This window comes from Oryzias latipes, chromosome 24 (assembly GCF_053564925.1).
Source record: "Oryzias latipes strain Hd-rR chromosome 24, Olatipes_Hd-rR_3.1".
Taxonomy (NCBI): Eukaryota; Metazoa; Chordata; class Actinopteri; order Beloniformes; family Adrianichthyidae; genus Oryzias; species Oryzias latipes.
This window is the reverse complement of record NC_136260.1, coordinates 20,040,853-20,058,519: the sequence shown is the minus strand read 5'-3', so window position 1 is coordinate 20,058,519 and position 17,667 is coordinate 20,040,853. Positions and strand designations below refer to the sequence as shown.

At 38.7% G+C, this 17,667-nt stretch overlaps 3 protein-coding genes across 56 annotated transcripts in view; 2 read left to right on the top strand and 1 right to left on the bottom strand.

The window, feature by feature from the left end:
- Nucleotides 1-3,756, top strand: part of ptprk (protein tyrosine phosphatase receptor type K) — a 113,209-nt gene extending 109,453 nt beyond the window's left edge. For all 47 annotated transcript variants that reach the window (XM_078942945.1, XM_078942944.1, XM_078942932.1 and 44 more), the window contains 5 exons: nt 122-253; nt 397-522; nt 600-763; nt 1,246-1,381; nt 1,467-3,756. In XM_078942945.1, the coding sequence (XP_078799071.1) occupies nt 122-253; nt 397-522; nt 600-763; nt 1,246-1,381; nt 1,467-1,520 (612 nt within the window). In that variant the 3' untranslated portion in view covers nt 1,521-3,756. The remainder of the gene's footprint in view (nt 1-121; nt 254-396; nt 523-599; nt 764-1,245; nt 1,382-1,466) is intronic.
- Nucleotides 3,757-7,610: 3,854 nt separating this feature from the next.
- The window catches only part of LOC101173110 (uncharacterized), a 92,963-nt gene continuing 82,906 nt past the window's right edge, over nt 7,611-17,667 (top strand). The window contains exon 1 of the mRNA XM_078942911.1: nt 7,611-7,868. The gene's annotated coding sequence lies outside the window, so the exon portion shown is untranslated. The remainder of the gene's footprint in view (nt 7,869-17,667) is intronic.
- Nucleotides 9,313-17,667, bottom strand: part of dlgap2b (discs, large (Drosophila) homolog-associated protein 2b) — a 79,042-nt gene continuing 70,687 nt past the window's right edge. For all 8 annotated transcript variants that reach the window (XM_078942900.1, XM_078942901.1, XM_078942894.1 and 5 more), the window contains 5 exons: nt 17,232-17,317; nt 16,754-17,160; nt 16,534-16,625; nt 14,087-14,236; nt 9,313-11,873 (listed from right to left, as the gene is read on the bottom strand). In XM_078942900.1, the coding sequence (XP_078799026.1) occupies nt 11,658-11,873; nt 14,087-14,236; nt 16,534-16,625; nt 16,754-17,160; nt 17,232-17,317 (951 nt within the window). In that variant the 3' untranslated portion in view covers nt 9,313-11,657. The remainder of the gene's footprint in view (nt 11,874-14,086; nt 14,237-16,533; nt 16,626-16,753; nt 17,161-17,231; nt 17,318-17,667) is intronic.

Sequence of the window (17,667 nt, the reverse complement as noted above, 5' to 3'; positions counted from 1 at the left end):
AGCTCTCATGTCTTACTAACCGCTCCACTCAGCTGCTTGTGTTTCAGTCTGTGAGCTCTAGAAACAAGAATTACAGCAGAACCAAAATCCTCACTCTGGATTGTTTTATTTTTTTCTGCAGAACTACAGGCAGCCAGCAGCATTCATCGTTACCCAGCATCCTTTGCCCAACACTGTCAAAGACTTTTGGCGTCTGGTTTATGACTATGGATGTACCAGTCTGGTGATGCTGAATGAGATTGACTTGACTCAGGTAATCTATCTAAACTGTTTAGTAATATTTTTGGGGTTTGGTACCCAGACTGACGAGATGTTGAAGTCAGAATTCAGAATTTTTTGTGTGGAAATCAAAGCACAAATATATGATAAAAACCTAAATACGAATGTTCTGCTCAGGGCTGCTCTCAGTACTGGTCAGAGGAAGGGGTGTTCCGCTATGGTCCAGTTCAGGTGGAGTGTATGTCATCTTTGAAGGACTGTGATGTCATCAGTAGACTCTTCAGAGTCTGCAACCTCACCCGGGTGAGTTCTCACCTCGCCGTGCTAAGTATTTCCTGCTTTTCCTGTCTCCTCGCTGACTTCCTGACTCTGTCTCTCAGCCTCAGGAAGGCTACCTAATGGTCCGTCAGTTCCAGTACCTGGGGTGGGCGGGGCATAGGGAGGTTCCCACCTCCAAACGCTCGTTCCTTAAACTGATCCTTCAGGTTGACCAATGGCAGCGCGAAGGAGAGGAGGGGGAGGGAAGAACTATTGTCCACTGTCTGTAAGTGCACGTTATTGCAGAATAAATGTATCACATCTGTTTTAAAAATACAGGCTTCCCAAATTATATCGCAGTTCATCTTTCACAGTCTCACTGTTTCACTTGGTGTTTTTATGCAATTTTTACATCCTATTTTTTAGTGTACTTTGATCTGAATCTTGATTGGCATGTCAATCAATCTCCTCTTGTCCTGTACAGATTGCAGTTTGTCACATTTACATAATACAAAGATTTGAATTTTAAGAGTTTAAACGAGAGAAAAGTGTCTGTTAAAAAAATGTCTATAAATGTGTAGTGAGGAGTTTCACAGTTTTAAAATGCCTGTTATTCTACTTTGTGGATTTATCCTGGAATTTGGGATTATTTTTAGAGGGTAACTTCCCAGGATAAACGAGGGACCATCATAGCATAATCAAATCATTTCAAGAAAACGTGATAAAATGTGCATTTGATGATTTTCTAATCCTTTCTTGTTTGTGTAGGAATGGAGGTGGTCGTAGTGGAGTTTTCTGTGCCTGCAGCATCGTTTGTGAAATGGCGAAGAGACAAAGTGTGGTCGATGTGTTTCATGCTGTGAAGACCTTGAGGAACAGCAAACCCAACATGGTGGACACTCCAGTGAGTAGTGAACGGAAGTTAATTCATGTGTCTGTTAAAGTCCTGAATGTGAGACGAAGGCTGACTTTTGTGTTTGTGTTTGCAGGAACAGTACCGGTTCTGCTACGATCTGGCCCTGGAGTTCATCGAATCATCCTAAACAACAAACAGAAATTTGTTTTTCCTCAGCTCAGACAGACCTGTCTGTGGCTTTCATTTTGCGTCCCCCTGCCCACTCTAAAAAAAGGGGGCAGACTCTGAGCTTATCGTCCAGTGTTGTTAAGCACAGACAAATGTGCAGACTATTTTTGTGATGGAGAGGACTGCAGCAGCAGAGAAGACTCCCTACACCGCCCATGATGCTTATTGTACAGCTTTTTGAGTGCCAGCGGGCCCCTGTAGGTCCAGATTAGATGTGACCACCCTCATGGCAGCCCCCCGCCGTGCTATTTCAGCTGCAGTACTCAGTGCGCACTCTAGATGTCGCCCTTGCCTTGCAGGCTGCACCCACAGCTTTGAATGCAAGCTGAGTTGCCAGTGGCCCCATGTTATCCCCCTCCATGCTAGTGTCTGTGTATTCTGTCTGTGTTGGATATGTCATCATGTTGATGTTTGAATATTTGTTTGTATTCACAGCTTTTATACTCAAAGAAGAAACCTAAAGTTCCAGCCAAAAACTTCTGTTTTGACTCCATTTTGTGTCATTTTTCTCAAGTGAACGCTCGTGTTAAGAATTATCGTTTTTAAAAGAGTTTTACTCTGTTTTAAATTAGTGATGCATAAAAAATCCGTCAGATAACTGCGGAGCAATGAAGAAAAGTGTGCAAAAACGTGTTTTTTATTTTTTTATTACACCAGTTCACTGGATTATTTGTCTGCTTTTGGCGTTTCATGTATCGATCTGCTGGAGAAATCTTTCTCTCTGTACCCTATTCAGTCAAAATCATGTTTTTTTTCCAGGGCTGGGCCCAACGCACTTTCACATCAGCCAACACTTTTACTTACATTAAAAAAAGAAAAACAATATATCAGCCTTATTCTGTTACAAAAGACTGACATTTTTCAGCAAAAAAAAAATGCAACAAAAAAAGTTTTATCAGTGACTGTAATGGAATTGGAAGTGAGCTGACCCCTGGCTTCATTTGTTCTGTGCACTGGTGGCCAACTCTTTTTCATTAAAATGATGTTACTTTGTAGCTGATGTTTAACCATAAGCCAAAGACTTTGTGTACATATGTCTATACAGATAAAGCACATTGTTTGTATTTATTGTTTGTTTACTTGCATTGCTTGTTAAGAACAATCCTGTTTGGTTCCATGTTTACTGCAGGCATTGCTTTAAACCGTGTTTTTAGGGAAATGGCTCATTTCCCCTCCGCCCCCCCCCCCCCCCCCCCCTGCTCTAGAGTATTGTTGTGATTTAACGAACCCAAACTGGTTCTGGACTTTTGAGGTTTCACCTGCTCAATTTAGGTCCATGAAGAAGAGTTTAGTAACTCCTGACTGAAGCTGTATATTAAAGCTTTTGAAGTAGTTTTCAGTATTTAGGTGGAATCCAGTAGTATGTGTGTTTGCACCATTCATCTGATGTTTTTTTGTTGTGTAAAAACTCCATCATTGCGAATCCCGTTTCCCATTATCCCTGAATACACACTGTGTATTCAAACACATTAGTGAGAGATGCAGGCAGAGCAGGGATACAGTTATTGTGCCTAAAGGTTTGATTAAACAGAACCGGCGTTTTGACAGAACCTTTGCATTAGCTGTTCTGATGGACGATCCATGTTTTCAGCGTTTAATACCATTATTCATTGTGTTTCATTCATCTGAAGGCCTCTTTAGGAGGCTTTGTCAAATATCAGATGTTTGGAAGGAAAAAAAAACTTTATCAAAAAATGTTTTACGTTGTCGGAGCAGCTACAGATGTTGATGTAAGTAGACTATCATGAGGACACAAAAGGGCTCTATTGTTGGATGAACAGTAGAGGTGTAAATGATCAAATGTTAGTTACGCTGTAGATAAAGTCCCAGATTGTACTTCTGGAGAAAGAAAACAAATGTATAGTTTTTTGGGGGGAGTTTTTCTGTTGGTGGAACATCAGCTTTTTTTTTTTTACTTTCAGACTTTTGATGAGGAAGAGAGCTGAACTTAAGAAATCAGTTTTATTGCAGTCTATTTTGCAGCATGTCAAGTCTCTGTTGTCCCTCTCTGGAGAGAATTATGAACAGATTTTGCTCTTAATTCGTCCACCGGAAAGGTAGAATCCCTGAAATGCAGTGAATGGTGCTGATGTTGAAATGAGAGGCCAGTAAAGATTTATTATCTGTGGTTCATAAAATCTCTTGTCTGTAATGTTTGGCTTCTTTGCTGTAATAAACCACTTCTTTAAATAAAAGCTTTGCGCTTCATCATTTTCAGCATCCATGCAATGTGTTGTTTCACCTTCAGTCTATTAAAATATGCAAAAAAAATATTTACTATTCCTATTTCTATTGTATTTGTAGGAGAAACATATCCATAGAGAAAATAAAATCGGCAGCTTTAAAACTTCATATTTTTACATTTCAAAAAGTTTCAGAAAAAAAAATATTTTTTTGTTACCAACAGAAATACCAATGTTTGATTTAATTTACTTTAAAAAATGTAAGTTTAAAAATTTTTTATAGTATGTCAGTTGCATAAAATCTATTTTTTAACATCATTAAAGATATTTAAAGAAACAGCATGTTTTGTCTGGCAGCTTCACTAAAACATGCTCTGGAAAAACTGAATCTTAAGAAAGTAAAAAGTGGTCTAATGTATTTTATTTACAAAGTTTTTCAACAGCAAAATAATATTGGTTTAAGAAAATAATTCTTGGTAACTAGAGTTATTTTTTCTTAAAATGAGAATTTTTGGTAACCATTGACCCCCCCCCTTACATTGACGTGTTCTCCCTACCATGACAAAGGTGGATAAAAGTGGACAGATTTCATGTAATCCATGGACACCAGTGAAGATCACAAATCATTGAAGAAAAAGGTTCAGAGCACTGTCTAGTGGGTCTAGATGACCCAACTCCCAATGTTAAAGTGCCTAGGAGGATAGCACAAGGGTTACAGACAAATGGGTAAGAATATTTTACCTTTTCTACAAGGCCTGTTTTTGCAGTGGGAAAACCGGAAAGATTTGTTTCGACAACAAGACTGTTTTCATGAAAAAAGTTTAATTTGCATAAATATTTACAACAGATGCTTGATAACATTAGTGGCGGCAAAAATATTCATAGATTTTGGAACAAAAAGTAAAGTGATCAAAAACTGTCAAACTAATTGATTCGAAAGAAGAAGAAAAAACTTTATTTATAGATAAACAAATTGAAAACTGAAGTATTCTGTTAAAAAACAAAAACCCAAATTGATTGTAGACTTTTGTTCTAATGGTCAGCAATGAAAATACAAAAGAATACATTCATGTCCACTATCTTGCATGCTATCTGAGGATCTTACATAACAATGCTGACAAAAAAACATGAAACAATAGAAACATGAGCTAAAAATAGTTCCAATTAAATTAGGCATCTATATATTTGTGTATATACTTATATATGTATATTTCTGTACAAATGCTGGATATTTGGCATTATGTTCATCATCAGTATTGATATATTTGACAAATTTCAAATAGCTTTAAGGTAACTTCAAATGTTTCTTCACCTCTCGGGGCGCACGTTTGGCCCTTTAAGGTTTCATACCCACAACCATGACAGAAGACTTTTTTTTTCCTCCACCAAAGGAAAACAAAGCTGCACTTTTTTTCTCCTCATGAAAAACTAGTGATCCTGACAGTTTTACACAAGCAGGACATAAAAAAAACTGGTGGAAAAATGTCTGGAATCTATTTTGGAGGCAAAACGGCTTTCCAAGTGAAAGTACATTATGAAACTATTTTTATAACATGACAGAAAAAAGCTTCAATCTAACATTTTCTCTTTTGATAGTTTAACATTACTGCTGAGTTTTAATCATGTCAAGTTTGTTTATGTTGGTGAAGATTGCAATGAGGTGGAAATTTCAAAATAAAATTGCCATTAAAGCTTGTTATAATCTGAGCTCACAATGACAAGTTACGAGCGAAACAAATCAGGTTATCCGACACAAGCTTGGATACTCAAAGGTTTAAAATTCCCAGAATAAAAGAGATCATTTTAAAACTTAAAACGGGTGAGAAATCTTCAACACCATCCTCAAAGTCTAAGAATTTAAAGGAGTGTTTTACCTTTAAAGGGGAACTATGCAATGCGAAAACAAATATTTAGGAGTCTGAAGTTACAATTCCTTGGAAATCTTTTTGGCACAGCACGCATGAAAAATACGGTTACAAAACTGCAATAATCTGTGACATCAGAGACCCAGATCAGAGTTTTTTAGCCTGGTTTTCCATGTGCCAAACACTTCACCTAGATGAAGAGACCCTAAAGCAAGACTTCCAAAAAACAAATAGAAAATGGGAGTTTTGTGGAAATAAAGCTGAAAGTTTTTCCAAAACATGTCAGAGAGGTTTCATAAAAACGTCCAGAAACTGTGTCAACCAAAAACAAGACAGTGGATTTATTGCTTGAATCAGACACTCACTCAGAGCTTGTGTGAGGCTTGTAAAAACAGACTCCTAAAGGCATTTACAGACACATAATTCATGAAAAAGGACAGCAACAGGAATATAACTTTGCAACCAGAAAAAAAAGAATTACCAACACTAGTCCATGAAGTGAGCAGTAGCAAATATGACAATGAACATTTGTGTGTATGTGATTGTGCTGATTGTCAGAATTAAAATCAGTAAAGCTAAACAAAATAAAAAGTCTGGACATATTATTTTTTTCAGCACCAATACTCTTGTGAGTCTTGCTCTTTAGTGCAGCAGTTAAATTATATAAATAAACATTGTGAGCGATCAGCGTAGAATATGAGATGAAAGTTGTTCCCTCTTTACCCTGTTTTACAAGAAGCTAGCTGACACATTTTCTTGATGATGGCACTCTCAGGACTGCCCTGAACAGAAGCTGATCAGCAACCTAAAATACTGCTGCATAGTACACAGACATGACAATGAAATCTCCAAATCCAGAAAACAGCTGAACCGTATCTACGTAAACATTCAACCACGAGGTAAAAAGCTGTACATGACCCATTTCTCTTCCTTTTAAAACTATTGCAAGTCTTTTTTTTTTTTTTTTGCTGATCAAGTTTTTTTCCACAATATACACATTTCTGCAATTCACATCTTACCTTTATTCTGATCTTTTGAAAATGATGTAAGCACGCCATTAAAATACATGGAAGAATAAAGGTGTTGCCAAATATTTGTTTGATTTCAAGACTTTTAGATCATGTTGTGCTAAAGTTTCTTACAGTATAATGTTTTTGCCTGTAAAATGATGTAAATTCATTCAGCTCAATCTAACTTGTCCCCAGTTTCCAGCCCTTTGTGACGGTACAAACTTGCACTCTGAAAGGGGGTTGCAGCACTTCAGCACACCTCAACCCAGAAAGATATTCACACAGTTCTTTGACAATCAAACTGTAAGGCACCTGAGTATTTATAATGAACAAAGTTGCCCAACTTCAAGCCCCTTATAGCATGGAGACTCAAAAGAACTGTTTTCAACTATGATTATATGAAAAAAAAAGGTCTTGGTAAAGCAGCCCCGCATGATGCCACAGCAACATAATTCTACTGTACATCTGATGTCACCAGTTAGTTTTACATGCACAGTAATCTCCAAATAAAGATCATATTCCAAATAAATTGATATTCAGAATTTTTTTAATTTTTATGCTTTAAAACTAAAAACAAAAACAAAGCACCCTTTTGCTAAATCCTTAACGTGAATGTATTTGAAACATGCCTTAGTATTTTTATAAGGCATTATGTAAATTATTTGATTTAAATATTAGAAAGTTAAAAGAAAAATCGTCAGAATTGTGTGAATTCTCTTTGATACTCAAAGCATCAGACATCGTAACATTATTTTGGTAACTAGATTCCGGAAGTAGCCTAGGAAAATAGCTTTTCTTTGCTCTTTTATAAAGATTTTTCCCTAATAATAAACAATAATATGCTCCGAATTTTTAACGCTCTCTTTCACACTTATTTATTTAGTTTTCGCACAGTAGTTTGGTTTAAAAATAAATAAATAAAGCAATCAAGCGGGAGGATGTGACGTCATTACTATGCAATTTTTTTTTGTCACCGGCGGGAACATTCTCCAGATGACGAAGTTGTCTCCGTCCAGTTCGCCAAAAAACTACATTTTAGATAATAGGGATAAGTTAGGTTACGTTTTTAGTTAAAAGAGGTGTGTTTTTTGTTCTAAAAATCAAAGAGTTCGGGTTTGGTTTAAAAAAAAAAACAGACTGGAGATTAAGAAAAGCAAACGTGACTCACAATCTCCATCTTCGAGTGAGGAAGAAGATGATTTGCTTTACTAGCGACCCCTAAGGAGGCAGCTAAAAGACATAGCAGAAGGTAAGCTAACAGAAATGAACAGTAAGTATTCCAAGTGTTTATATTGTAAAATTCTGTTTAAATTCAACTTTTATTTCATACATTCTGAATATATATTTTCCTGAATATGATCTTTTTTTGGCTAAGCTATCTAGAAAATTGTGTTTTTCGTAGTGTAACCATAGCCACATATACATGTGTGTATGTATGTAAAATAATCAGTTTATCAGGATTATATAAAACACAACATCTGTGATGATGGACCTTCCCCTCAGACCAATGACAGTGAGCTTGTGAATCTGGTCTCTGATCATCCTTGCCACCCCCACTATTGACTGAATTTGAGGACTGATTCAGATTGACAGGATTGAATCACAGTTATTGGTCTGTGGAAAGTGTTCTTGTTCTGACTTTCAGTCAAGTGGAAGAGCAGTTGGTGATCAGATCATGTGTTGTCATTCATCCAACGCACTGAAAGCCCTGCTATGAGTAAAGAGGAATACATCCGAAACCTTTTAACATGACATAAAACGTAGTTTCTTCCTCTAAATACCATACGAGTTAAAAATGTGAATAAAAGGCTAAAGCTATAGGAAAACACCCAACCAAATTCAAGCCATTAAAGTATTCATCATCTGTTTGAGAGGAAAGAAAACTGGTTTTAGGTACTAAATTCCATGCAACAATTGCAAAATATTTAAATAGTTGAAATACGATTTCTTAACCTAGACAACAATATGAAGACCAACTTGTAATTGCACCAGGTAGAGCAGACATCTCCTTTACGCTTTTCTTACATCAACTTTCAAATTAAAAGTAGAGACACTTTTCTTGATGGAAAAGACATCTACAGCTTTCACAGTTTGCCATTTAAATCAAACCTCTCACCACATGTTGGGTTTTTTAATCTGTGTAAAATATGGTAAAATATTGTGGCAATACTGGAAATAATGCTATACAGCCTTAAGCCCTTAAGCTTTTTTTGTTTTTCTCTTTTGAAAAAATGGGAAAACTGGCAGTCCAAAAAGATCAAATGGAAAAAAAATGTGGAATTGACTTTTATACTTAAAACAAAGAAAAACACAAAAGATGTCAGGCTACACTGTTATCAGTATAGTTCAAAAAAATAGTTTGGAATCTTAACTTTTTATACATGTTTTATGCTGCCATATTGGGTGCAGTTTGTCATGCTCTTAAAGAAATATTTTAACAGCACAGTAATGAGGTATAAGCAGCAGGAGTTTTTTTGTACTATTAAATAAAAAAAGCTGTAACCTGTTCCTACTTAAAAAAAAAGAACTTTTCTGATTACAATTTTACGTTAAAAGAAAAACAAATCAATGTCAACTAGCATAAAAATTAAATTTTTACATTTCCTACCTTTGTTTTATTCAATAGCAGTTGTTCCTGTAATTTTTTCTGCATTCATCCCTAAATCCTCCTTTCCATCTGAAAAGAAAATAAATTGTTTTTTTTCATCATTATGCTGTACACATTTATAAATAAAAATATTTTAAGATATTTGCAATGTAATCCGTAATAGACAAAGCTAATTTGTTTTTAAATGTATAGTTTTAAATCAATATTTTGACTCTTAAAAATCTGCAGGTTACTAGAAATATAAATAAATTTATATTTTGTATGGTAAAATTCATTAAAAATGTTAGGAGAATTTTAGATTCAGAATTTAAGATTATAGTTTGGATTTCAGGGGAAAAGCATATATTTGACATAGAAAACTAATATTACTTTTATCGTTTATTTTATTTTTAAATGGATTAAATCAATAAAAAACTGATTGGATTCTTGCTAATTCAAAATAAAGAGCCTACTTTCAACATTTCAAAGCAGACTCTTGTCTAAATGAACAGAATCGTAGATTTAGTTTAGTTGAACCTTTTTCCTCTCTACATTCATGAGTGTTTGAGTAAGGCCATCAGGTAAGGTGAGTCTTTTACACCTGTCCCGAAGTAAAAAAGTCCTCCAGGTGAGCTGCTCTGTAACAAATCAAATCTCACTGAATATCCTCACAAAACAGGCCAAAGAGACAAGCTCTACATTGGGTTTCAGATTAACTATGTTGTCTTTATGTTTAGGTTAAGAAATGAGAAAAATTGAGCAAGTTTTGCACCAAACTGTAAAACGTGAGCAGGCACTATAATGTATTTTCAGCTAGCTGTAGCAATAAGCCTTTGGCCGAGGATGACATTTTAGATTTTCCTTTAAGGTGGATGGAATCTCACATCCTGTAATCTTTCCCATCTGATAAGCAAACGTCCTGGAACCCATTTTGTTCAAGAGAGGAAGCTGAACCATAAAACTCTTCTCGTTGGCAAGTCAATCGCTTGTAAAATCACCGTCTATCGTGAGTCGCTGGGGAACCGCGTGCACCATATAATTAGAACTCTGCTTAAAAAAGTCCTTGAGTGTCTGCGTGTGTGTTTGTGTGTGTGTGCGTGCGCGTAAGACTGGGTACAGGACAACAGTTTTAGAGTAAAAAGCAGCACCATTTACTATCATAAATGAACATTGTTAAAGTGTCAGTTGCACCTGTCTTTCCTATGTGAGCAGATCAAAACGAAGGTTGTAAAGGATGTTTGCAGAGAAACATCATCTTCATCACCAGAGCCGATGCACTTCAAAATAAACTTTTTTTTAAAAGTTATTTATTTATTTTTACTATAAATACTAAATAGTTTACTGCAGATTGTGATTTTGGTCACATGATAGATTATCTAAATAGAATTGAAGTTTTAGAATCACAATATAATTTACACAACGGAAAGCAACAAGGTGCAGTTTCTATGATCCATAAAGCAATATGAAATTCTGTAGTTGTTATTTTTTCCCCCATATCTGTTCTTGCATTTCAACTGCAACATCATCACATGAGCTTCATAAACTACATTTCCCTTGGAAATACAAACATGAATATTGTAAGGTGCAAAAATGCATTGTTCCACACAACCAGCCCTTGAAGGCTGTGCAAAACTCTATTCTGTTAATAATTCATATTTGTTCTGCAATTGAAATGCATCCAACTGTAAATAAATGATAGATTTTAATACATAAACAAAGTCCCAAAACCTTATAATTTGAAAATGACTAAAAATGATAGTCTGGGACCTTAAGCTGAACTTTGAAACCAGCAGCATTGGTCAACAGCACTATTTTCAAAGTGCTAAATCTACAAGGATCCATCTCTTTTGACCTTAAAAAAATCCTTCTATTATAATTTTTAAACATCTAGCAAAATCCAGTCTTTTCTTTTTTTCTTCATACAGTGTTTTTGGAGCTTTAGTACTTGATCCACGACTGTTGTTGCTGCTAAAAGAAAAGTTGCACTTTGTGTTTCAATTTGAATGTAACAACTGTCGTCAACTGCCTGAACAGCAAGACAGCCTCTGTGGAAATAGCAAATGCAAAGCGAAGATTCTGACCTCACTTCATTTGTATGAGTTGATGCTTGTTTGGGGTTGATTACTTTATCTTTTTCAGTGTAAAAAGTCCCCGGTGTTCTTTAGGATGGACATTTCAGTGTTCCGGGACGCAAAAGAGTATAATTAAAATCCCACTAATCATCTCTGTATAAAAAGGAGTGGGTTTACTAATGCACCCTGAAGCCGCTTTGTGACTGTAAAGCATCTCAGACTTCCTCAGCGTTTCTTTTGAAGCTGACAAAAACAGAGACTCTTTAGCATTCTGACTCTGAGAATGGCAGCAGTGGACAGGTGACGACAAGGAGCGCACACAGGCTGGATTTGGTGGTATGGGCTGGTGTCGGTTGGAGATGAGCATGAAAATGGGACCTCAAAGACGAGTCTGAGCTTCGGGGATGTAGATCTCGATACTGTCCGCTCTTTCTGTGGCTGAGTTCTGTCTGAAAGAAGCAGCTCGTTTGGCAGCCATGAGGCGTCTGCGGGCTTCCTGTCGCTGCCGGTCCTGCAGGTCCAGAGAGCGCTCGCGCATCACGCTGCCACGCCCCTTGGCTGATCTCTTTGGGAGAGGGGGTGGCCACTTTCGTTCCTATGGACACAAAAAAGGACTGACTAAATATTTGTTAGAATGAATAAATGTGAGTCTCTGTTTGCTTTTACTACATTTGATGAGCCTGGTCCAAAGAGGTGAATATTTTAGGACTTAGCAGTTTAGCTTACAGTCACAGAAAATAATAAAGAATATTTTTAAAATGCCTAAAAATATTTTCAAATAGCTTAAGATCTGTGACCCACAATATAATTTAAATACTTAAAAAAATATATATTTTGTTTATTGGGAAAATAAATTGTTTTTTTGCTTTATTTGAAAACTCTTAAAATAACCACCAGCTGACCTCTTGTAATATAAAATGAAATCCTTAAGGTTAATTCAACCCACCAATTAGCTTGATCTATTACTACATTTTTTTAAGAATAAAATGCTATCCTGACTTCTAAAATTATAATATAGTTATAGTTATAATAAAGTACAAAGCAGAAAATTCATGTTTAGCTTTATACTTTTCTACAAGACCAGATACCATAGCGTGTGCAACCCTATAGCCTACGTGCACGATGGAACTTCCGGTTAACTTCCGTGTTTCGAGTGTGAGGCCGACAACTTCCTGTTGGTCGTGTTATTGTTGTGGGGAGTTTTGTTGAGTTGCTAGTTTTGAGTAAATAGGAGCGGATTTCGGGTAAAAGAAAGGCGTTTGTTGTTTCAACGCGTGACAAAGACATCACAACATTGTTTTGTACCCGTGTGCGAATTTGTCAAAGTACAACAGTACTAATATAAGCTTTCATAGCTTTCCAGTATATGTGTCGGTGAGAGCCGAATGGATGGTGAACACGGCGGGAGGACTTCACCCCAAGCAAGACGAGTCGTGTTTCGTATTTGCAGCAATCGGAAAGAAAATGCGTCATGTAAACACGCCGTTCGTAATACTTTGCCCCGGTCAGATTCGTTCAGATCAAAATTTCTTTCCAATCGAGATAGCTGGGTATACCGATCGTTGTTCATGTAAACGGTCATTCCGATCGTGTGTCACTGCTGCTCTGGGTTACGTCATACATAGACGGTGTTTCGCTGAGAGAAAGCTAGTGAGCTCATACGGGACCGATCAGCTGCTCTGCGGACGCCCCGCGTAAAGCCCTGCTCCGCTCTCGCCCCGCTGGGTCTCCCCTCTCTTTCAACCCTCTCGAGGGAGATGCGGGGGGGATGCGTGTCCACTGAGGTCTGGACCCGGCATCCGAGCTCTGCGTTCGGGCTCCGGTGCCAGTGGACCGAGTGAACCTCTCTGAGCAGAGCAACCGGATTTATTAATGTGTTTGAGGGGAGGGTGCTTTGTTACGTGTGCGTTTGTTATGTGTGAGAATTCGGACTGCGAGCCGAACCGCCGCTCTGGGTTAGCGGCTGCCGGACTCGCGAGGACAGAGCAGAGCACACAGTGTGTGTGAGCTTTTCAGAGCAGAAATGCCGCTCAGTCCTTAGAAACTGTTCAAAAAAATCACGACACATGGAATTGTGTTTCTAATTGTGCCCCGACAAATAAAGGCTGATCATTTATGTGCAGCCAGGATGCAGATTGCAGCGTTTCCCACATGGTTTGTCCTGGATTTTGTCTCCATCAAAAGGCTAATGTTGTTAGCCTATCCTAACACTGGGTTGTTCTTCACTTCTGTTCTTCTTCCACAAAAAAAGCACTGACCACAAGGATTAAATATAAAATGATGAGAGAACAGGCAGTTCATAATATTCATAAAATTAATAAAAGCACGTTTGGAAGATCGCCTCGTATATTACCGAGCTGCTGCATAAATATGTGACAGCACAGGTTTGTTTACAACGGGACACATTTCCTTTCGGTATTTTCGACACTATATATTTTAGACACGATATTTTGCCCATGTAACCACGCTCTGGTCGACAATCCTGTAGATGTCGTTCACGTCGATTTTCGGGAGACCTTGTAGAAAACGGGTGAAATATGCCATCTTTCGCAATCAAAATCTGCCGTGTCGCTGCTATAGAAGTCGCAAACCGGAAATGGTCGGCCTCACACTCAAGGCGGCGGAAGTAGAACTCCTTACTTTCGTGCACGGAGCCTATTGTAACTCAACTGTTCATTCAGAACCAAATACCCACAGTCAGAGACGAGTCATCTTTTTTTTTTGCTCTGCAACTTCCTGCTGCTCCTCGGTCCAATAAAGGAACATTAATGTTCAGTTCCCTCAATGTAGAGAACGGTATAATAATACCTTCTCTGGGCTTTCTAACAGATTCCACTGGTTATTTTTGATCTCCTGCAGCTCGTCAAACTTGGCAGTAACATCATCGATGGTAAGCTGCAGAAGATCCCAGAATCCAGCCAAGTCCTGAGATGTGGGTCTGGGCATGGCGCTGGGGTCCTGAAAGATGGAGCAAATGTGTTTTTTTCATAGTACATGTTAAAAACAAAAATATTTTAATTTCAGACTTCGAAAAGAAAAAATCATTTTTTTTTAGTTTGGGGCGGGGGGTGAAATATGATTTTCGTCATTCAAACAAACAGGTCTGATTTCCCACTTTATGCTTTGGTGGGTATTACCGTTCTGACCACTGAGGGGCAGTACAGAGCTAAAATTAAGTCAAAGAAACTTTCAAAATGTCAGAGGCACCTTGACCTTGACAGTTACTTTATGTGTAATATTTTGAATACATTTGGATTTAAATCTGTGTTATTTAGTCATACTTGGTGATGGTAACTACTGATGTAGCCACAGCTCCCCTGGGGCAGACTGACAGGGGCGTGGGTGCCAGGACACGCCTACGGCCCCTCTGACCATCACATTCTTACACGTTCACACACTAGTGGAGCCACACTCGAGGGATGGTGAAGTGTCTTGCTCAAGGACACAACAACAGTTGACTGAGAGGAGTGGGGATTGAACCATCAACTTTTTGATCTTTGGCCTTTCTGCTCAAACTGAGCCACTGCTGCCCTGAATTTGCTCTTTTGTTTAAGATGGTCACCTTTTTGTAAGTGTGATAGCAAAAAAATTCTAAAATTTTTTTACAGTTACAAAGTGCAGTTCGTCCATCCACAAAGCAACACTCAACCCTTTAGTCTTTGAGAGATACCTAAGATCTTAAGACCAAGACTCTACTAATGGTCCTTCTATCTAATGAGGGGCAAAAAAACACACCGTGTTTCTATAAAGACTTAAAAAAATACAAACACACTCACAAAACCTAACAAACTTATCCTTGGTTTTTCTGTATATTATAATACTTTTTATGAACATCCTTCCATCCATCCTCTTCCGCTCATCCAGGGCCGGGTCGAGGGGGCAGCAGATTAAGCAAAGATGCCCAGACTTCCCTCTCCCCAGCCACTTCCTACAGCTCCTCGCAGGGGACCCCCAAATGTTCCCTGGACAGTTGGGAGATGTAGTCTCTCTAATGTGTTCTGGGTCTTCCCTGGAGCCTTCGCCCAGTGGGACACCGAAAACCTCCCCAGGGAGGCTTCCAGGAGGCATCAGGACCAGATGCAGGAACCACCTCAGCTGGTTCCTCTTGATATGGAGGAGCAGCGGCTCTACTCAGAGCTCTCTCCGGCTGACCGAGCTTCTACCCCTATGTCTAAGGGAGCACCCAGCCACCCTACGGAGAATGCTCATTTTAGCTGCTTGAATTTGGGACATCATTCTTTTGGTCATGGCCCAGAGCTCATGACCATAGGTGAATATTGGAACGGAGATCGACTGGTAAATTGAGAGCTTTGCTTTCTGGCTCAGCTCTCTCTTCACCACAACGGACCAGTACAGCGACCGCATAACTATGGATGCTGCACCAATCCGCCTATCGATCTCTCGCTCCGATCTTCCCTCACTCGTGAACAAGACCCCAAGATTTTACAACTCCTTCACCTGGGGAAGTAGCACTCCATCCACCCAGAGAGGGCAAACTACCTTTTTCCGGTCGAGAACCATAGCCGCAGACTTAGCTGTGCTGGCCCTCAGCTCAGCCGCTTCACACTTTGCCGCAAACTGCCCAATTCATGCTGGAGGTCCTGGCCTGATGAAGCCAACAGGATGACATTGTTTGCAAAGAGCAGAGAAGAAATCCTGCGGTCCCCAAACCAGGCCCCCTCCAGCCCCTGGCTGCGTCCAGAAATTCTACCGCCTGATATAAACTGACCATGTATAAGCGGGTTAATGACCTTCGTAGTCTTCGCGTCAGACGGCTCAGGCTTCCATGGAATGCGTTAAAAAGTGATAATGCACACTTCGTCGGCCATTAACCCTTACCTAGCTCTGTGGTTACTCTACAAAATAGTTTGCTGGAGACGTGACATGATGTTCAAACAGCCAGATAGTGAAGCAGTCTATTATTCAAAGTCTGACTTCTCTTTCAGTGTGCTGTCTCTGAGCATTAATGGATAGCTTCAACACAGGTACTGCTTCCTATTGGAATTCCCCTTTCGATTACAGCACGGTCAATAGCAGCAGAGAGAATGTTCCACTATTGATTCCTGTGGTTTATTTCTGGAAGGTGCACAAGTGCAGCATCAGGACAAGCACCTTCTCAAGCCTAAGAGCAGTGGGAGCTTATCAACAAGTTCACTCACAGGGAATCCTGTTTTCTGTGAAACACATTGGCCTGATGCAAATCTAAACAAGGATTTTTCTTAGAAGTCAAGCGTAACACCATATTCGTAACTTACCATATTCTGCTGGCACAGCCAGTAAAATTGCTGAAACTTTTGTGACATTAAAAGCTGGGCACTTCCAACAGCACTTCTGATTTTTCCTAAGACTGGAAACAAAGAAATTCTGAATAAACTGCAGTTTACTTATAGTTAATTTAAGATTACAGAGTGTTTGTGATAGCCAACATGGCATTAGCTCATAAAAAATATCAGATGTGATTGAAAAGGCACTCACTTTCCTCCGACAGGTCATTGTCCTCTGCTTCTTGCTCCATGTCCTTGCACCATCCCTCCAACCTTTTGGTTTCATTGTGAAGGAGCTGCATGAACCAGCTCCCATCCCTGCGAAGTGGCGACACTCTGCCTGTGTCCGTGCTCTCCAGGCTGGGCTCCACCAGCCAGGGTTCAGGTTGCGGGCTAGTAGGCCGACTAGAAGGTCGATGGTCTTCTCTGTAACTAAACAGGCCCTGTGTACGCACCGTTCGGATGGCTCCATACTGAGTTGGAGTGCTGGGCTCCGAGTGGCGACCAAAGCCACCACCAAACTGCAGACCTTTGTCTTCCATAGAAGGAAAGCCCTCTAGCTCCAAATCTGCCTGTACTGCAGTTGTCACACTGTTGGAGCGCTTGAACCTTCCACGTCTAAGTGGGAAAACGCACAATGTAAAAGTATGTAACTTAAAACAAAATGCACAACTGTTCCAAAAACTCACCGCTTCTTGTCTTCCACTTGGATCCCTATAGAGTGGAACTGAGGAAGACCTGTTTTATCAGCCTCTGTGTCTGTAGCAGGTTCCACCTGAGAAATATCAAGAGAACAGTTATACTTTTTTTTACTAGAAGCAAGACATTTGTTAAATAAATAAACTCTTATGTGTATTTATTAACTGAAAATCTTTAATAAAAAGCTAATCAAAAAATAAATCCATCATAGAAGATGAGGAACAAATTGTTGGAACAGGTTAGTTTACCAATCATAACTTAAAAACATATGTATTGTGACTTAAAAAAAAGCAGAACAGTTGTTTTGAAAATCTCTTGCTTAAACCAATACATCCTGTTTTGATTGACAGCCAAAATAATTGTTTGCTTTGAAGTATCCTTATTTTCATAGATGTCTTTCACATAATACTAATTTCATTGGTAAAA